We start from the raw sequence: 22,323 nt of genomic DNA, 5'->3' as shown, positions 1-22,323 counted from the left end.
ACTATTTTAAAAGTTTCTCAAACAAAATAAGTATTTAATATTAAATTGCTTTTTTATCTATTTATTTTTATTCCATCTTTTAAATAAGACAGCTTCTATAATAGTAAGCAATGTTAAAAACTGTTTAAAACACATTTGTTTCAGGTCATCTCCAAACATTCTTCTGCACTTTAAGTGTTGATGTTTTTCTTCTCAATCCAGGGATTCTTGTTTGTTTTATAGCAGCATGACGCGTGAAAGTCATTCAGAGATTTAAAATCGTTTTTTTTTTTGACAGTTTTTGAACACAGTAGAGAATTCAGTTTAGCTCAGCCTTGATTTAACGACTAGATTATTTCTTTATTCAAATTTTTTATCCAGTTTGTGGGAGACACTTCATTCTTCTACTCCCGCTCGCTCCGCATCCCGTGGCCTTTTCCCTCCTTTCCATTTCTCTCCATCTCTCTTTCATCCCACGTGGAGTTTGTGTTTATATTTGATATGTAGGAAATGGGAATCTTATACCAGCACGACTCCGGCTCTCAGGGCTTGAATGGCCCCTGGCTATTAGCCTGCCTCTAACAACATGACGAGTTAGGTACACGCCGACGCAAAATCTGATAGGGGCCATATTGCGCCGTAATCCGTGCGTGGGGGTTAGATTTCACACTGAGGACTCACACTTAACCAAGGCGCGTTAAAACCTCAAAACAGCACTGATGGTATTTGGTGCGTAAAAGAACATAGGAACTTAAAGGATAAAAATCATGCACATCATCAATAACCTTGTTTTGTTTTTTTGTTTTTTTATTGTTTAATTTTGCCTATTTCTGTAATTATTATTTAGAACAATCAATGCATTTACAATTTTAGATAAGTGTTTTTAATAAATTAAATTAAATTGAATAAAACCACTGGTGTTTTTGAAGTATAATAATAGTTCTAAAAATAAATAAATAAATCATCTGAAGCAAGTGTTTTAAAGCCATTTGGGTAAACTGTTATTTTAGGCCAGCATTTGCGCACGTCTTGTATTTCTGTATTCACCTTACAGTTTTTTTTTTATGAAGGATCCAGATTCGCTCCTGTAAATACAGATACAAGCACATTGTCTATATTTTTTATGTGTCTTAATCTACACTTCTGTCAGATAACAGCGGAGCTTTAAATTTCCATAGTTTTCATTAAACATACCAATAATTAAAATGACAAGTGTAATTTAACTCATAAGCCAACACACACAAAAAAACAATCAAATAAAGACATAATTTCTGTTTATCAAGGTCGGTGTTTGTTTCTTTCTTTTTTCCTTTTTTTTTTATCACACCCCCATTAATCAATTAAGTATCATTCATGCCGATGCGTCATGCAGGGTAAACTAGGGAGGAAAGTTTATTTAAAAAATAAAAATTAAAAATATCGTGTATTTTTGGTTAATTTTTATCTGTAGTATTATTGAAAGTGGATGAATGGGCTACACATATGTAAAAAAAATGTTACATAGTGCTTATCTAAGGAAGAAAATGTCTCTTATGAGACGTTAATAAAGTGTTATGAAAACCTGGTTATTGTTTTTTATAGGTGCGTAAAGGTGGAGTTGATAGGGTACAAGCTGAAATGAATACGCAGCGTTGCTGTCTGTCTGCAAAGCTGCCTTTATGGGGTTTGTTCAACATCGTCCTCCCTTTGGCTTTCAGAGCGTGAAATTAGGCCGCGTGCTGCACTTTCTAACCCTTCACCCCTCCTCCATCTCATGCGTGTCTCTTCTATGTCGCTGTCAATAGCCATAGTAAGGAATATAATTCTCTCTGCTGGGACAATAAAGGAAATAGCGGGTTTATTGATCCCTTGCTTAGAATCAGGTAACCGCCGGGTGGCAGAGCCGGATCAAGATTTTCTGGGGCCCCTGTGCAGACTTTGCTTGAGGCCCCTTTAATCCAATAGATGAAAGCTCGATAAATCATTTTACTTGTACACTGAAAAAAAGAATGCATCCGCTTTTGGCATTGGAAAACATTTCAGGGATATATTGATAGATGAATAAATAATAGTGCAAAGGCTTTTTTTTTTTTTGCTGTGGTTGTTTTGCATTGCCTTAGCTTCTTTTAAACTACTTATAATAAAAAGAATCTCAAAGAGGAAAAAATCATTACCAGCTTATTTTCTTTTCTCTCTACTTAATCACCTGAGTTCAGAGAACCAATCTTAGCTAATTAAATCAAATAAACTGACTGTATAAACTAACAGCACAAGATTTTTCCAACTGTTGAAATATAAAAATATATAAATTAAAAAGAAAAGCCATGAATCTAATAACAGTAATCAGAGGTTACATGGTGGTTGAAGCCTCTGAAGTCAGGCTTAGGCTAGATCTGGTTTGCCAACCAACAATTTATTCAACTTTCTTATTACGCAATGAGTTTCTCTTTTTGATCAAATTGTTGAGTGTGTGCTCTTCAATAAATACATTGCAGTTATTTACTATAAAGACAAGGCTGTTCCTCCACCTGGTTGGTTTCATAGTCATGTCTAGATTACAACAATGCAATCTAAACTCTGCTGAGTCAAGAAAATTAGATCAGTTAGATTAGTATTCTTACAGATTTTTTTTTTCTTTGGGGGGGAATGTTATTTATTTAGTGGTTAATTTGCAGAGCCAATGTGCACAATATGTGGCCTTTGTGACCGTATGTATATTGATAATTTATGACAATGTTTAAAGTAGGCTTTTTTTTATGAGCATTACTAAAAGTTAGAAATTAGATTTTAATTAAAAGTTAGGAGAACAGGAAGTACAGAGAGCTCTCTGCAGCTGCCCAGTTTGCATAGGTTTTGGGCTGGCCATGAATTTAGGAAAATGTAGTTGTTGTGTAAAATGAGCTGATCAGAATTGGTAGTCAGAAGGGACACGTTTATTTTTGCAGATGTCTTTTAGTGAATAGATATTTCATCACTTTGAAATTTAAAAACCAAACAAAATGTCTCTCATAAAACCACAGTCAGCGCTCTTTTTTTACAAGTCTACTTTGCAATCCATTGCCTATGTTCCAAAACAAGAAAGGACGTCAGAAGGAGTGAATATACAAAAAGAAAAGAACTGATTGTGTCCTCCAGAAAGGTGATAAAGGGAAAGAATGACAATGAGAAAGAGCATTATATACATGAGAGATAGAGAGAGAGAGATGGAGGGGCAGCTAGAGGCACTGGCACAAATCAATTCACCTGAGAGACGCATTATTGTCTTCGGTTTCAGGCCGGGAGGAGCTGAGCTCAATGAAAAATTAAAAGGATGCCAGTTAGTATAAAGGATCGAGCAAGTGCACAGACACACGTGCACATAAACCGCATGCACAGGTCTAATTTAATGTTGCTCACTGTCAGTAACTCATATTTTAAACCAAGCTTTTATTAAGCTGCTATTTCAGAAGTTGCAGTGTTGAAGGGTAACTGGAAACCTTATCCACCTTCTGGTAATAAGGCAACACACATACACACATGAACAAAAACATTTACTCTTTCACAATATATTATGTGTTTTTACAAATACCTGTGTAGAAAGAAAGTAATCCTACCCGCTGTAGTTTTTCTCATTTTATTACTTTGCAAGAAAAACGTCAATGTTTTTCCTCAGGATAAAAATATTGCATATGATTGAAAAACACTACTAACTGCCTTTGGGAATCATATTATTAGTATACTATAGACTCCACTCATGTGTAATTGAATCTCTGCATAAATCTAGCACTTCTGTGAGGGCCTCAGATGTTTGTGAGAAAACACTTGTGAACAAACACCATGAGAAACGAGGATCACAGTAGAGCAGCTATAGAATGGCCCGTCCATTTTCTTAGCCAAAATATTTTGTCATGTAAGATTAACGACAAATCTTGAGGAGTATCAGAAATAATTCGGGGAAGCAGTGCAGTTTAACTGCTGCTTTTACCACAGACCAATATTCAGCCGTTAGCATTTCTTCTGCTGTCTCTTGTCTTTTATCCGGTTATTCCTCTTTTCAGCATTTGGGAATAATAATATGCATACTAATTCTATAACATGCTGTTTCTTTATGATCCTCTGTTGGAGTGGTTTGACATTATCCAAGACGGGAGAAGATGTGAAGTGTGGTCTTCAGTGGTGCTGTGTAACAGTAGTTACTATCATTATGGAGCTTTTGGCTGTATATTTTTACCTCTTCTTCATAATTATGCTCTATTTTGTTTTGCATTAAAACATGAAATAAACCCCTAAAAAAGAAGTTCTAACATTTACAAAAGGGAAATATTCAAAGGGCTTGAAAACTTTTTTGAGGCATTGTAAATTATTCTTGCTAAAAGATTAAATATGATAGGTTTTCATGGAGAACTTAACCTATAAGCAGTTTACAGGTAGTCCCTACTGAATTACTGGGAAGCACAGGTCTATTGACACGAAAGGACTCTTTGTGTGTGAGAGTGTGAGTCTTTTCAGCCAACTCTTTTGTTCAGTTGTCCAACTTTTCTGACGCCCTTTGCACAATAAACCGGAGACAAAGCGTTCTGTTCTCTTCTTCCTGGGATGTTGGCATTGTTGTCTATTATTGTTATCAACTGCCCTTTTGTTGCAGTGTCACTTTTTATGCCTCAGCAGAAACAGAGCTATAAGGGGTAAAATGGAATGATTCGAGCATCGTCTCTCACCTTAAGTTGTCGATAATCTGCCACCACCCTCCTTTGCTTCACTATTCTGCCCCGTCTAGTATTAACAGGGTCATTCACTTTCTTCGGGTGCCATAGCCTGTCACTGTGTTCCAGGGACCAGCCGTGCAGCCATATCATTTACGCTTCTCTGTTTTCATTGTTGATATTTACTTCTGCAATTATCGCTCCACTTCACCCTCAGCCAAAGATGATATGCTGAAGTTAACATGGGTGCTTCCCTACTTTTGTCTTCTGTTGCTCAAACATATAAATCTGAACATATGCAAACATAGGATCCTACTGACAGATGACAAACAAACTCTTTGAAGTTTTAACAGCAGCAACGCTTCTGGAAACTGTTCACACACTCTAAAATGAAATGCAGCACCAACTGCTTCAGTTGGTTACAAGTAATTTAATTGTTTGTCCAACTTAATTTCAAGGTATAAACTTTAAACATTAAGTTGGATCAACTGTCAGTTGAGGTCAGGGCTCTCATCCATGTCTATATGGACCTTGGTTTGTGTACTGGTCTACAGTGAGCTTTGAGGAGTAAAAAGCCAACTCTAAAGTGTTCCCAAAAATGTTCAAATTTAACGTTGTGGGAAGATTCAATATTTTGGTTTTCTGAAACAGGAAGAGTTCCTTTCACCGGAACTAAGGAGCCAAGCCCAGGGTGTGAAAAAATAACTTCTAAGCTCCGTCTGCTTCCTCCAAACCTTACACTTGGCACTAACCAGTCAGACTGGTAGAGGAATCAGTGTTGGTTATCAGACTCATGTGTCTGCCAGCACAGGGCACTATAAAATAAATGTTGGACTTAAATGTTCAAAAACTAGATCAAAGGTCACTGGTATTGAATGTTTCAATCACAAAATGATTTCACATTGCTGTGTGCTGGCTCAGATCTGATAAGTGTGAAGACCAACACCAATCTCCAGATCCCTAGACCAGACTCATCTGTCAGATTGGAGAAGTGCAATTCCTCTAGAGTACAGTAGAGGCAGTAAGTTTAGGCCATATACGTAGATAGGAACTCCATGGCAACTGACTCTGAGGAGAAAAACATCAATGTCCTCAGAAAAACAGCAGCTATTTAGGTTAATTGTCTCATTACACTGGCCACAAGTGGATAAAAGTAAAACTTGATTGTATCATGTTACCTAAACCATTTAAATTGTTCTTGTCTCTCTTGTTTTTCAAGCGGGTGGCAAATCATAGCCAGAAAAGCCATGGAGGGCTCACAGGACCTCAGCGAACAGATGGTGAGTTAAAGGCTACTGTATGCAAGCAGGTCTGTGGGTGACTGAGTTTACCTCGCATCAGCCACACAGCTGTGTGGTATGGTGCATGATACTGTATGTGTCCATTCGTGTGTGTCTCCATGTGTGCGCTAACCCATGACAGATGTGGTACAAGTCCAGTAACCATATGGTGGCAGTAAGAATTTTTGCAACTTCAGCTAAATTGAAGCTGATACGTCAAATCACCCCACAACATTTTCAAGATGCAAATAAAACTATGGTTCATATATATATATATTCATTATTCTATATTCATGTACATTCATAATCAATTAAGAATTAAAGAAGCTTGCAAACCTTTAGCCATATAGTAATTTAAACAAAAGTTTCTTTTACTTCAATTGAAAACATTTATAAGGGAATTGGGAAACTATTGTAATCAAGAAAAAAAATCTGGTTTGAACTGTACTTTGTTTTAAAGAAATTAAATTTAAGTAATTTTATTTCAGGGGAAGATTTAGTTAAAGAAAACTTTTGTTCTTTTGGTTGCATAGAAAGTCAGCTTCAACTCTAACAGCGTTGCTGTCGGCCTCTATTGGTACTGAATTTTTGCAGGCTTTTCACTTTGGATTTTGAATCGTGAAACACTGTAATAGACAGGGACTGGTGAAGCACAGTGCATCCAAGCTCTGGGCAAAAAAATTAAAATAAGCAAAGATCTATCAAGGAATCTTTAATGGATAAAGGTAGCAGAGAAGTAGACATTGGTTACAACTGAATGACAACCTCATCAGGCTTCCTGTTCACTTAGCTGGCCTAAAGTTTTTTTTTTTTTTTTCTGTATCTCATGTCTCTTAACTGATGCAGACAGCTCTGCTCATCGCTTAGTTGCGATCGAGTCAAAAACAAGGTTCTGATCAACCGAACCAAAACAAGGCGTCTGGCAATTATAAAAATATATAAAAAGATTACATTATTTTTTTACTACATTTTTTCTCACTAGAGAGAGAAAAAGGTTTTTTCTTGCCTAAAAGAGTGATGCTACCAAATAATCATGGTCCAATACGTAGGCTATTTGGATTTAAAAGTCCCTCTATTACTTTTTCCTTTTGCTTTGGTCAGCAAGAAATAAAAAATATTTTTCAATTACTGAAATAATCTCTTTTTTTTACATGTACAAGTGAAATAAAAGTCAAAAGTGTAGAATTGATGGGGGATTTTTTTTTTTATGAATAAAATAGAATAAGGAGCATTCCCAATGCATGGATACATAAATCATGCAGCAATATAAAGATATAATATAAGCCCTTGGAAACAGTCAGTGTTGATCTTAATACTTTACTCAATGAGTCTGTATGATCTAGTGAACTGTAAAGTGCCTTGAGATTACATTAAAATCGCAACTCCAATGTTTAAATCACTTTGAAGTTTTTTAATGTTTAGGCCCCCACATTATCAAATTACTTCTTAATGGATTGATTATCCATCGAGAATATTCAAATGGTAACTGGTAGCAGTTTAAATCAACAAAAACAAATAGTTTTTCTCTTTGATAAAATGTCCTTAAAAGTAAAAATTAATCTAATGGAAATAAATCATGTAAAAGAGATATTCAGAAAATACAAGGAGGCACCTAGATTCACTTGAACTGACGCGCAGAGTCGATGCAGCGTCCTAGTTCTGCTTGTTTAAAGATCAGGCTGTATTGTTGGGAAAATGATTTTGGCGACGAACGAAGGCCACTCACATTTCAAAGTCGTTAGTCAGCCACCAGAACAGGTGTAATTTCATCTCCTTCTCCTCCTCCTCCATCAAGCCTCGTTCTCTCTCTCTCTCTCCCTCCAACCTGCCAGCCTCAACAGTAATAATGCTGTGAAGTGGGACAGAGCGCATGAAGTATGGTGTTTTTCCCCTACTTTTTTCCTCTGTGTGTGTCTCGTCAGACTCACTCTGGGTTGGGTTACGGGTTAACCCCAGTGGAGCATATGTCCGTCACGCATACAGTACATGCACACGAAGGAAGGAAAGAAAGAAAGAAAGAAAGAAAGAAAGAAAGAAAGAAAGAAAGAAAGAAAGAAAGAAAGAAAGAAAGAAAGAAAGAAAGAATCTTGACTCACTGGTATTCAGATATAAAATATTGATGTCTATATTCCACCCCCCCCATTAACTCACCTGCTTTAAATAGGACTGTGATATCATTTATAATGTGAATCTGAGCTGCAGCTCAAAGACATTGATTAATTGTTCAGGTTGGTAATAAGATCGCAGAGCAAGGACAGCGATTTTAATCACCCACACCCACAGAGTCTCATATAAATTCAATTTCTGGCTCATTTTGATAGCATCTAGATCAGGGGTCACCAAGGCGGGGCCCTCGAGAGCTACATGGGTGGCCCTCAGCGTCCTTCTGAAAACAGAACAACTCACCAATGGGCTAAGTATGAAATGTTATTTTATTCAGTTGCTCCCCATTTTTAGGTATTTATAAAGATTTCAAATTGTCAATATTTAAAAAAAATAGTAATAAAGAAACAATAAAAACTATTTACTATGTATGAAACCTAGATTAACGCTGATAGGTTATAGGTCAGTATTGGTAGCTCTTCCTGTGACTCAGTACCCATCATGTGCTGTCGGCTTTAAAAAGGTTGGTGGTCCCTGATCTCGATTCTTCAAAGGAGGATTGTTTGTAATTCAGGTGACAATGGTGTAATTTCAAAAATTGCAACAAAATTTACTTTGTTGACTGTAAATTAGTAGTCAAATAATCTTAATACCTTTTCAAAACACAAAAAGCAACATTCTATTTCATTTAGGCCCATAGATGTTGATCTTAACAAGTTAGAAAGGACCGTGCCTCATCCTTTGAGATCAGTCCCCAGAAATAAACCTTGAAAATCAAGGTAAGGCAAGGAATAATGAGAGATTACCTAAAGAAACCTCTTTATTATTAATTTTCTGCAAAAAATATTTATTTATTTATAGATTTTTTCAGATTTCTAAAGGGCAGCATTAAATCCAGCTGGAAAGCAAACTAAATATATCCTTAATGGTATGCCTTTTATAAAACTAAATGTAGCTTCGGGCAAGGTTTGAAATGTTTATATGTGTTGCACGAAATAATTTCTGATAGCCCGTCATTTGAAATATGATTGGCCCAGTTTTACACTTTCATTTCAGGACATATCTAACATTCCTGGGACCCCTGTACTCAATGTCTAGTCCTGGAGGTTCTAGGTATTCCTTGAGTTTCAATTAAACAGCTTTATTTTCTTTTCTCCAGTGGTTGACCTTTATTTTGTAGTAGAAGTTGTAGTTTTAGTCTTTTTGTTTTGGTTTTTGCCTCATTCATACTCAAAGTTGTTTTGCACTAAAAGGGAGAGCATCCTTATTTTAGTGACTCTTCATTTAGCTCATGGGACATTGCATTAACTTGATCAGTAGACTTATTTTATTTAAGCTGAATCTGCTTGTCACCCCTGCAATCATTTGGGGACTGCTCCTTATATCGCTGCACATCTATGCGGTCTCAGTGACTGCAACTTTAATTCATCACAGTAACCAAGGAATACACAGGACAAGAATCCATGCATTCTTACACTATGTATTCATAAAATAACCTAAAACACAATAATGTAGTAAATATACTAAATAAATAAATAGCAGTTCCTTGCAATAGCTTTATTTTATTTCCATGCTTGCTTCAGCTTTTGAAAAATTAAACTGTAAGTGACTAGTTCTTTCCCACTCTGCTTCATTGAAATAGGCGTGTCTAGGGTGACAAAGAAAACACAGAGGACCTCACATACACCGTTTTTGGGGAGTTGTCCACTGACACCTGATAGTCCCGCTCCGCTTTTTCTACCCTTTAAAGTACCCCGTTCGTCTCTTCCTCTGCTCCGCCCTTCTCCAACCACATCCATCGCACGTCATCTGTGTTATGGTCAGGCGTCCTCTCTGGCCGCCTGCCTGCCGGATCTGCTTGCCATCTGGGGTCCTTGGGGAAGAATTGCAGGGGCTTGGGGGCAGAACCAGCAGCGTTTAGCTCTTTAATGCTACTTTTAGCTTGTTTAAGTGTCTCTCTCCACCTGTTGCCACATGTTTCCTCAGCTTTAGAGAAAGGATGTTATTTAGAGGGATGCTGCAGGAGATTGTAAACTTATGTTTTTGAGTTGTGTGCATTTTGTTTAATTCAATACATAACCCTGAATGAAATATTTGGTGTGATGATGCAAAAATAAAAAAATGGCACAAACTTTATAATATTTCCGAATTCCTTTTGGGATCAATTTAAAAGATACTGACTCCTTTAGAAAAGATTAAATAACCTCTTGATGCTTTTTTTTTTCTTTCTCTGGTGCGCTGCGAGAGGCACTGTGGCAGCTGTCCTATTCTATGTAAGAGTATGTGAGACAGACAGACCAGTAGGAGAAGGAAAGGGGGTCAGGTTGCACCCCTCTTTCACCCCTACAACCCCATACAGACACACTGACACAAAACGTACATGCAGCAGCAGGTCAGCATGAGCATGACCAAATCCGATAGCTAAGATCGCCCTGGCATGCCGTCTCAAAAACTGCCCTGCAACAAGGCATGTGGACAGATCCCAGAGGTGTGGAGTGTAATAGCTACTTCATGGCATCCCGCTAGTGGGTTGGCATCCAGGCTGTGGCACCGTAGTCCACTTCAGTTTCATTTCAGTGTCAGTGATTCCTATAAGATTAATGTTCAGCTGACAGCTGGGTGCTGCTGTGAGAGTCGTCTCCTGAAACAGGACAAGAAATATTCACTATATGTGTTATTTAAAAGAAAGGCAATTTTTATACAGGTCTTACTGGCTAATGGTAAAAAAAAAAAACTTGTAGACGATTATTTAAAAAATAGTATAAGGTAAGCAATGCAGAAAGATTTTACAACATATTTTGTTACAATTACAGTAATAAAATAAACTGAAATAATGTACTAGTAGCCAAGGGAACAAAATTCAAGCTGTAGTAATGTGCTGTCTCTTTATGGGTTGGTTAAAAGACTGAGGCTGTGTCCAAATATCCACCCTAATCACTATATAGTGCACTATATAGTGATTATGCAATTTTATATGAGTGTCCAAACGTCTTGTGGATGAAAAAGTGGTGAACTTGAAATTTCCCACAATGCACCTTGAAAAGTAATGATCATCCATGGTCACTAGAGGAGCAGGTATATCCCATGATGCTTTGCAAGGAGAGCTCTCCTTGCAAAGCATCATGGGATTTGTTGTCCTAGCAGTCCGCTGTCGCCTACCTGTACTTCTATTACCTATCAGCCGCCTATCAGCCGCGACTAACACTGCTCCCCAGGCGCCGCATTGTGGCAGCCCTCTGCTACCAAAGGGGATTGGTTAAATGCAGAGGTGAATTTCTCCAGTGTGAGATCAATAAAGTTCAATTATCATTAATATTATAGAGTCCACAATATAGTCCCTGCTCTATATAGCGACTGAGGGATTTAGGGGTTAGGGCGAACTTTCGGACACATCCTAAGTATTCTGAGCTGACTGGAGGTGATCAAACAAACAAACAAAAACAACCTATTTCATTTATTATCCCTCATTTTTTTGTCCTTTTTTCTTAATTTCTTAAGCACAATTCCACTTCTAAACAACTGAAATGAAAAATATAGAGTGCTTAATGTAAGAAATTTGATGAACTTTTTTTTTTTTTTTTTTTAAAGAATTAGGAGTAACTTAACCAAGTAATTCAATATTATATAAAATCTCTACTTTTATTGAAAGTAAGGGACATTAGTCTGACATGGGATGTGTAAACAAACTAAAAAATATTTTCCCTAAACTCATCCAGCTGAGGTAAATGATCAGTCACATACCTCATGAGGGCTGAGTTTGTATTCTGGCCAGGGAAAGACATCTAGGTGTGAGTTCAACAGGTTACAGACATACCTGTGAGCCAGTTATACTGTCACAGAGCAAAACCCCCAAAACAGACTGGAGAATCCATCTAGAAACCCAGAGCAGAGGCAGCCTTGGCTTGCTTAAAAAACAATACCAGACAGGAAACCGCATGATAAGTGTTTTGAGGGTCTGCTGTGTGAGAGCATGTGTAGGTGTTCCTTTCTCTGTTTTGCACATACACTTTCTTTGGTGTGGGACGGCTGAGGTCATCTGAGTGAAGGGAGCATCAGGCTTTGGCCAATCTTCTTTAATAGATGTCAATCAGGGCAAAGCCTTCCTAGCCTTGATTCCTCACGTTATTGATTACTCAAAAGAGTTTTTAACAAAAACAACTTTTTTGCCACATGCTCTAATTTTTCTGTGCCAATGCAGAAACTAAACATCATAAACTCCGTTTTTAAAGAGATAGTTGAGAATTTTAACTTTTTCTGTGCAAAAATTGCAAGATTATAAAACATTTTAAAAAGCGTATGAATACGTTTGACTAAATAAGATCACATGGGAATAGTGCACAAGTTCCTGCTTAATGCTAATCTGCAGTTGGTGTAATAAAAACAAGAGTATTTCCTCGTTTTGCTGGAAAGGAAATGAAATTGCAACAGTTGTGCTTTGGTTATGGAGGAACCTGCATGCCCTGCCTGCCGCGAGAACTTCCTCTGCTGCTTTGCTGGGAGATTAAATTACTCTGAGAGCCGTTCAGAACCAGAGAGGTAGCAGAGAGGGGCGTCGTAGCCAGATGGGATGTGACCTGGGTCTCTGTTTTAAGCGGGATTTTCTCTTGAAGTATTGTTCATTTCCCTCTTTTTCCACATATTTGCTTCCTTTTATCAACAAAAAGTCTATTGTTCCATGTTTCATCATCTGATGATTTTATCTTTGTGGTCACATATTGAGGATTCTCCTTTTTTCACTTTATTCAACAATAAACACAACTGTTTATCTGAAGGCTATTGTCAAATGTTTAAGTTGTAAGTATTTTTTTTATTTGTACCTTAAGCAATGCTGTTTTATAGTTAGACGCAGTGGTCTACAAATGATTGATTACACATCACGCAGTCAATATAGATACTACCTCATCAAACCACTACAAAAAGTTTTTAAAATACTAAAAACATAATAAGCCCCACTCAGACCATAAGGTGGTTTGATTTTCAGACATTACTTTTATTTAAAGTGAAAAATTTTCACCTTAATCTATACTTGGAAAAATATAACATGTGAACATCTCTGCCTAACCATGAATGAGCTTAACCCTCCTCTACATTTTAAACAAAAATATATTAAACCCCAGGGATAGCTAGATTGAAAATTATCTCCATTGCACTAAGAAGATGTTTGGCTTTAATCGAGACATGCATCTCATGACTAGTAATAAAACCATGTTAAAGAAGTATCAATTTAGTAATAACACATTGTTTTTATTTACATCTTGTTTAAAATGACATGTCAAGAATTAGTGAGTTTATTTCCATAAATTGACATTTTCTTCACATACACTATGAGGGTTTTTATTTGATGATAAACTCTGATTGCAGATTAAAGTTGGATTTAAGTCAGGACTCCGGCAGCAACAATTAAGAGTATTTTAAACCTGTACCAGGGTATGATTCATTTTAGGCTGAACTGTATGTTATCTAACACATCATTCTTATTAATGTTTAAGGGACAAAGAAAACACTTTTTTCTTTGACTTAATGTGTTTATAGTCATGCTCGTCTAGTCTGAAAGTACGAAGGATCTCCAAACCATGGGGATGTCCAAGGTTTGCCCATGTTAAGAAAAAATTCCAAATCCTTGATTCTATATGAGTTTAACTCTATATGAGTTAAACTCATATAGAAAGTCATATTGTAAACAGCAATATAAACCTCGAGTCAAGTGTTTTTTTTGCTGAGAAACTGTCCAACTGTCACTCTTGGTTGATTTGACCTGGTCTGGATTGGACCCATATAGCAGTTTGTCACTCTGATCCATCCCTGTTTCCTTTTGTCTGTCTGTCCCACCCTTTCTTTCGCCGCCAGCCTCCCTGCCACTTTGTCTCTTGCTGGGTCTCTCTGGCTGCAGCGATGATTCAGGCCCATTGTGAGTTCAGCAATCCGATACAGCACCAGCCCGAGAGCGAGGGTGGGGAGGTGGCGTTCGGGGAGCAGGGGAGGGATGAGAAACAAGAGGGATTATGGCTGTTCCGATGGCCATATCCATGATGTCTGGAGCCTGAGGCGCTTTGCACTATACCTGTCCTCTGGTTTACCTGTTGCTCTCATTCCATATTTTATCTTTTACGCTTTCAGCCTCTTTCCAAGACCCCTGAGCTCCTCACTGTCACATTTTGGAAACCTCTTTTCCCGCCTTTTCTCCACATCAACATATCAGATTGTGGGTGATTTCATTAGGAATATGATATGAAGTCTTTCAAAGTGTGGTATGCCAGAACAGCTTGTGACTTCTAAGACATTTAACTTAGCTTCCATCTCTGTGGCCCAGAGGGCAGCAGAAACTTCTAATAAAGGGCTGCATATTAAATCTAACAGCAGATGGTCTGTGTGTCTGTGAAGCCATACCATTCTCTCTCCTTTGGATCTTTTCTGACGGATATCTACCTTATGTCGTACCTCTCATGCACACCCACTGTGATGTCACGTGCAGCATTATTTAACAGGCATCTGGGAGTCCATTCATCATTTAATTAAAAGCGTCTGAAAGGAATCTGAGGGCTAATGAGATTAGTTTTAATTATTGATGCTGCTGTTGCAGTCGGGCTTTTACGGACACACTAGCGCACAAAGACACTCTTAGAGTTATGGCCATTCCAGTCAGTCTCTTTTAGAGATAGAGCATCTGTCTTAGCTTGTGAATTAGCTCATTTTTGCTTTCATAGCTGTATATAACACATACATATTCCATTTTAATTCATAGAGGTAGGATTGGATGCACTATACACAGTTTTGTTTCATCAGTTTCTTTCAGCATAAAACAGTGGTTGTTACTGCTTTTGTGCACTTGTGTAGGCTCCTTACATTAGGTTTTTACAGTCCAGTAGATTTAAACCTCATCGCCACCAAAAAAACATTTTGTTATGTGTCATAAAGACATGAAGTGATAAAATTTGTAGTGCTAGGTGACTAATTTCACAAAGTAAATCCCTTTTCTATTTAGGTTTAGAATGTGGAGAAATGCTCACAGGAAAGAATATATCAGACCAACACAACCTCCAGTGCTTCAGTTTATTTACATTTAAACTTACAGTACCTAAAGTCCTTCTCAAATCTATACAAAATGGAGCTTCATGAGCTAATTTTAATCTATAAAAAGTTATTGTGTTGATATTATAAGTAGAGATGCACTTACTGATTAGATATGTATTAGTTGGATTGGATTTGAGATGAATGACGCTTATCCAGCCTTCCTATCTAATCATTAGATTTTTGTTTACGCCGCCATGCTCGACGGCATAAAACCACCTGCATGCGCCAAAATAATACAGTGAGATTTTAACTACTGACATGTAATACAAAATTAGTGTAGAATTTGTCAACCCAACTTTGTCTTAATATGTTGAACATTAAGATGGGGAGTAAAAACTAACCTGGCAGTGGCCAGATTGATATGTGTAGAACTGAGTTGAGTTCTACGTTATCAAGCTGGGATGGCTGCCGTTCAGTCTGTCCGTGAAAAGGAGGCACGCTTAGTGCAATACTTCGAGCTGATTGGGTGACGTGCCAACAAAAACCCGTCTTCAATAATACGCTTTCAGCCAACCGTGGCACCGAATCGTCTTCAATTAATTTGCAGCTTTTTGAGTGTTTTCACAACTAGCGGAGTAAGATGATAGATCAATCTTTTTTCAAATCCTGTCCAAGAAAAGCACAGACATCTTTCCCATCTACAAATGCACAAACTGCTTCTATTTGCTCCTTTTTTTAAACAAGATCTTATAGCTATTTTAGGGAAAACAGAGTCAATTGCGGAATCGACAGATGAATACTGCAGCGTAGCCACGTTTTTAATACCTCAGCAAGATCCTTCTGATTTACCTGATTCATTCCTACATGTCCCGCCCTAAAAAACACTGCTGACATGTCATTGGTCCGACCCGCTGGTGGTTACGAGATGGAGGTATTAGCGGGAGTCTTTCAAGATGGATTTGTTGTAGGACTAAAAACTCAGATCTCGGGACAATCCAGCTTGCAGCGCAAGGTTAGGTTGTGTTCTATTTATGCAAGTTTTGGTTTGCCGTCCAAAATACCTGTTTGCAGTATACTTTACATGAAAGTATCATTCATTTCTTTTTCTGCTAGTGAAGACTTCAATTGTTAATAACTAATATTAAGTAAATGTATTTCTGTGTGAATTTGTTATCTTTTTCTCAACTATTTTTAACTAAAGCCTGATGCCTTTATGTAAGGTTTGTTCATTTAACGATAGTATTGGATCAGTATTGGGTATCGCAGGAAATCCACAGCCCAGCTATTTGGATTAAGTTGGTGCATGTGTAATTAAAACACTGCACAAGTTATTCCTAAACAGAGTTAATTATCCACATTCCAGGGGGGCCTGAGGTTGTTCTTATTATTTGCCTCAGAACATTTTCAATGTACTAACATGTGGTCCAAACCCCTAAAAATAAATCTAGGTTATTTTAACTCTCAAAGTTAACATAATAAACTCTAAAGGAGTTTAAACTGAAAAGAATTAAACATATTGCTTGGAATCATCAACCATTCAGAAATGTTTGCCGCGTGGCACCAATAAAACTCCGATCTGAGGTTTATCAAACTGTTAGCTATGTGTCTATTTCACTGTCAGATATAAATACTGACATGCATTTTATATTAAACTGATTAAAGTAATGGCTAATATGGGTGCATATGTGTCTGCATGGTCAGCCATGGACTGGTTTAGGTTTCTCCCAGTTGTTTTTTTAATTACCCTGCTCAGATTAACTGCGCTGGAGCAGTCGAGGCCAAACGCACAACTAACAGTGCAGAACCAATGCCTCCCACACACACACAGATGCACACATAGAAATCCATCAGTGGTTTTTCATTTGTCTCCATTGAGTAAAGCGGCATTAAATCGTCCCTGTGATCCCCTCACTCCCTGAGACAATGAGGAGCCAAATTGAGCAGCAGGTATGAAGACCACCAAAGCAGGGTGTACTATAGGGAGTGACCCTTTTTCCATGTCTTAATTCTGCCTGGCGTCTAACTTTACCAGCTTTTCCTTTCAAATAAATTGCTATTAAGGACTATTTTCAAATTTGTACTTACAGGTTTTCTGTTTTGAAATACAAATTGCTAAAAAAGGTAGTAATTAAGACTTTACATGTTCAATTTGTATATACATGTAAAGTATATTTATAAGTTATGTTAGGGTGGTGGTGAATGTTTATGATTCATAATTATTTACCTAATTTATATAATTCTAAGCCAACACCAAGTTGCCAAAATCACACTGTGTTTTAGTTCATGGTATTGTCTTTTAATTCCTGTGAAAACATTTGGTTAATGATAAAGCTGAATGAGTGTCGAATCCTTTCTACTCATTGTAGCACCAAGTTTGATCCGTAGATTTCATCAACTAGAAAATAAATACCCATAACTCATCACCTTAAGGATTTCTATTAAAACATATCTTACATCAGTTTTAAGATCAATTATATATTGCATAATGAAGCCTTAACTAATAAATGTTGTATAAAAATTATTCACCAAGGTTTTCATCATTGCGTATGGATATCCAGTTTTCCTCAAGGTCTGACCAGTGAATTCTGATGTAAATATTTAGAATTCTTTGTATCAGAACTAAAGGATTTGGGCTGATACACACACAAACTCAGCTTTTTAAATGTAGTTAAACAAATAATGTTAACCAACATAGAGCATTCAGAAGTTTTTAATAATGGAAGTTTTGAATCTATCACAAAAGTGATGTATTATCAATCAATCCACATGTAAGCATGAATGTATATGCAACGCTGTCATTTTCAGTTGAAGTTTGGATTATTTATTTTTTTGTTGAATGTATCCATCTTAGTCGCTGACAGGGCCAGCAGAACTGGTGTGATTTGATCACTGGCTTGTTTAATGGAGCATCAATTTGTTTAAACTCTTTCACATTTAAGGGAAGTGAAGTGCATATGGCTCTGATGCTGTTCCTCACAACAGTTGGTAGCAACATAACGTATGCATAGAAAAGTAAAGACAGGCAGCCAGAAAGGAACAGAAAGAAACCAACCTTTAGCTATTTCACCCGAATACCTCCTCCTCTTTCCCCCCATATCCACAGACTCACCTTGTTCTTCCCTTTCACTCTCTGACTTCTTTTTTTTTTTCTTTATAGCTTCCTACTACACCTGAAAAGAGAGCATTTTTGGAGGTATAAAGAGACGGATAGATTTACACCTCCCAGGGTGGGGGAACTGGAGGCAGGGTGTAGGAGGAATGGAGGAGGGGGGGTTGGTGTGAGGGAGGAGGCTCAGCACAATGTATTTTACATGAAAGGAAGGGGATAAAGTTACCACTCTGATAACCACTCATACAAATGGGGACAGCAGAAAGCTTTGAGCATGGGACAGCTAAATGAATGTGTGTGGATGGGAGGAGGGGGATTGTTATGGTTTAAAGGCTGTGTGTGTGTGTGTGTTTTTTTAAAGGTTTAAAGATTCAGCACCGCATTTTTATCAATTTATCTTTGTGAATATAGCGCAAAATGTTGAGACATCAAATCGCCTTGCATCATCTTTTAAGAAACTAAACATATTTTCCAAATACAATAGTTTTTTTTTCCCCTAAATTTTTACAGTAAAAGTTATCTTTAATAGAATCAAGCTTTAAACTGAATGGATAAATGTTGAGCAGTTCAACAAAAAAAACTAACAAAAAAAAAAAAAATCTGAATGTTTAAACATTCCTTCAAAAAAATTATTCAATTTACTCATATAAAATAATTGCTGTGCCTAAATTTGTTCGCCCTTCAATATTTCAATCCTAACATCTTTTTTTGCGGATGAAGAAAGCTACAATAATATTATGACAATACTTCCCCCAAAATTCTGATGCTTGTGATCATTTTTTTTCTGAGGAAATTAATGACTCATCAAAAAGGTGCAGTTTTCTCGTAACTAATATTTTGCTTCCATTATTATTTGCACCTACTATTCTTATGCGGTGTTGTGTTCTGGAGTGTTAGGCTAACACTAGCCTGTTTCTCTTTTGATATGACTCATTGATCATTCATTCATTGGGTGAACAGCACTTTCAGAAAGATGATTTTCATGACTCATAGAGATTTGCTTAACTCTCATAAAAAGAAATTAAGACCGATCTTGAAGGTGGTCTATGTATAATTGATCCGCCCGCACTGAGTGATGCCTGGGTTACCAAAAGGGCAACCGAATTTGTTAAAACCAATACCAATATGACATGACCATATTTGTGAGGAAAAATATAGCCTAGATTCATGAGATCAAATAATGATCATCAAATCATGTGTACAACCTTTATTGTAGTTTAGCAAACCGTGCAAAAAAAATGTTGTGATAAGTTTAAGTGAAAAATACTTAAAATACCACAGGGCATATAGCAAGCTGTATCACAGACGGCACAAAAGCAACAGGTATGGGGAGTTAATGTAGGCTTAGTCAGGACAAATACTGATTTCTGAAAAATGTCTACCATTGAATAAGAAACATATTCAATGGGAAAATCAACTGATTGGATGTCATTTTCAAGGCCAGATCATCTCACTCCTATACAACTTTTTAGGGTACTTCTAAAGTCAACAAAAAGCAAAGTTGAACAACGGTATTTACTGTACCTGCTGCAGGATACTGTCTACACATTTTCTGTTAATCTCCCTGCACTATTATCTAATCTAATCTAATCTAATCTAATCACTGGTGTTTTGTTTTCTCTTTCTTTTGGTCTTTATTTTAAGTATAGCTGTATATTTCATTAGGCATGTTTGAGGACACCTTCTCTCCTCCCTTCTCCACTTGCTGTGAAAATATTTCGCCGGGGATGTTTTCGGACAGCCCCCCTCCAAATGGGGTCTTGCCTGGCTAATAATAAAGTGCTTGAGTTGTCAAGCACTTCGGCAGCACCCTAATCTGTCCTGACAGCTAGTCCTTTACATGCACTGTCAAACGTTCAGCCCTCAGACACACACTCACATGTGCAGGAGCTGCACCCTTTTGCTTTAATGTGTACACACCTTCTGAAGACAGTCTATTAATCAAGGCTGGGGGCAAATGCTTGGGTGTTTGGCTGCATCTCGGTGACCAATCTAGGTGGTTGGTTCCCTGTTGAAGACAGAGGCCGATTTCAATTTGGTCTTCATATCTGTGTAAATATTGCAGCCCTTTTTTCTCCCAAATACGGTTGCACTAGTGTTACTTGTCTATTTACAAAAATAAGTTGTTGCAATGTATGACCGGAATTAACATTTGCAAAAGCATGCAGGATCGTATATCAGCTGTAGTTTTTTTACAGACTGCAAATGAATCTCAGTGTGTCGAAAAAGCAGATTATCATAAAATTGATTGAAATGAACCACTTCGCTGAAAAAAAGGCCACGAATTTCTACCAAAAATGTCTGTATTAGTGTATCTTTGCACCAGTTGTGATTTCTCATTGAATACTTAAGAGGCTTAATTTTGTAAAATTATAGGTAAAATATTATTTGTTAAACTTTATAAATGTAGTCATTAAACTAAATTAAATATGAGTATGTTGTGCATTAATCAGCTGTTGAGCCTGCTCTCCCCTCCAGTCTTGAGCAGCAGGAAGCTGCCTCTAAGCCTTTATGAGAAATCCCTGTTATAACGATATAAAGGTATATTATGAAGAAAGTATAGCGTTTTCTTATAAAGTAAAATTAAGTAAAATAGTATTTCAGTATGTTTTTGCATTTTCACCTTTATTTAAACCATTTACCGGCCATAAAACTACAAAATTGTTGTATCACCTCAAATTAGAAATGACAAGAATGTACTGTATCTAACCCGATTTTTAAGGTGAAATGAATAAGCTACTCATTTACATCATATTTATTTGTTTGAAAAGTTTATTAATATGATAATAGTGTTACTGTCAAAAGGTTAATAAAATGGTGTAAAAGTTAGCCTGGCTTGTCTTGGGCTCAGTACCAGACTTTAAAACTGTCTTGACGATCAAAGTGAAAGAGTGCCATCTTCAGACCGATGTAACTTGGAGGTTTGATGAATGTAAGTGTCCACTCCCATCCAGCCTTCCTGCTGATCTCTATTTAACCCAAGACACATGTGCGTAGCCGAGTGGTTCCAGTTAACACGGGCTGACAGTGTGTTCAGGTGTACATGTGGGCCCCTGTGTGGTGCGGGTGTCTAAGTATGTGTGGAGGGGATATGGGGGAGGAGGAATGGTCAATTGAAAGGTGTGAAGTTTATGGTCTTGGTTGTATTTTCTACTGCAAGGCATTGATCTGTATACTCATACATTGTCTTCATTGATACATTTGTTTACTATATTTTTTATGGACATATTGATTTCAGATCAAAGACTCACCCAAAATTAGACTGGAAATACAAAATGATTAACATTTAAAATGTTCTTAAGCTCTAATTGTAAGCTTGGGTGAGTTTGTAATGAGTGACAGCTGAGAAAAAAAAAGAGGAGGAGGAGAGGAGAAAAAGAGGGGGTGGAGGCAGAGGAGGAGAGAAACAAGACGAGTGAAATGTTCCCCATTACTGGAGTCGGGGAAGACAGCAGCTGTGCATGGATTGACCTCAGCAGCAGCAGCAGAGAGGACATAGTTTACATGCAGGGTTTCTTTTCTGTTCCAAAAAAAGGGAAAAAGAAAATCCGAAAAGAGAAGAAGGATAAAAAATTGTAGTGGTGTGCAAATCCTGGAGTACAAAGTGTGAAGCAGGTAGAAGGAGAAAAGAGGCACTCAGGGAGTGTGTGTGCGTCTCCATTTGTGGGTAAGAGGGCAGTGGGTCTGTGTCTTAAGGGGGAGCTGCCGGATCGCAGAGCTCCGTTATGCGCTGTGGAAGTGTGGGACTGTTAACTGGCCTGATTACAGTCTGAGGTAAGAATGCATCTACAAGCCTGAGAAGATATTTATTTTCATATTCAAAGATAACACAAGCTGCTGTTATACAGCAAAGTGAATCGCGAAATATCTCACTGTTAAAAGTTTGCTGTTTACCTAAATAGAAATTATTTGTGGAGAAAATGAAAAAAATTCAGTACCAGAAAAGTTAGTAGATTTATGTATATTTATTTATTTTATCTATGTGTATTTATTTTATATGTATTTATTTATTTATATGTTGCTACATTTTCTAATAATTCATTAATATATTTTAATTTCCCCTTCTCCTATACAGTCACTCTTTATAAGAAATATTTGCCACAAAAAAGTACATTATTTTTAAACAAACATTGTACGTATAATAATAATGATATACTAATAATAATAATAATGATAATAA

General features: G+C 37.1%; 1 protein-coding gene across 13 annotated transcripts in view; it reads left to right on the top strand.

Moving 5' to 3' along the window:
- The window catches only part of eya4 (EYA transcriptional coactivator and phosphatase 4), a 55,825-nt gene that overhangs the window by 481 nt on the left and 33,021 nt on the right, over positions 1-22,323 (top strand). For 11 of the 13 annotated variants that reach the window (XR_001481415.1, XR_001481417.1, XR_001481416.1 and 8 more), the window contains exon 2: positions 5,860-5,920. Coding sequence is in view for 7 of the 13 variants with exons in the window: in XM_015381697.1 (XP_015237183.1) it covers positions 5,888-5,920 (33 nt within the window). In the remaining 6 variants the exon portion in view is untranslated. Of the gene's footprint in view, positions 1-5,859; positions 5,921-21,572; positions 21,918-22,323 lie in introns of those variants that run through there. The other 2 variants (XM_015381699.1, XM_015381704.1) reach the window with 2 other exon arrangements.

Source organism: Cyprinodon variegatus, unplaced genomic scaffold, assembly GCF_000732505.1.
Source record: "Cyprinodon variegatus isolate N-32 unplaced genomic scaffold, C_variegatus-1.0 Scaffold239, whole genome shotgun sequence".
Classification (NCBI taxonomy): Eukaryota; Metazoa; Chordata; class Actinopteri; order Cyprinodontiformes; family Cyprinodontidae; genus Cyprinodon; species Cyprinodon variegatus.
This window is presented reverse-complemented; position numbering and strand designations above follow the sequence as displayed.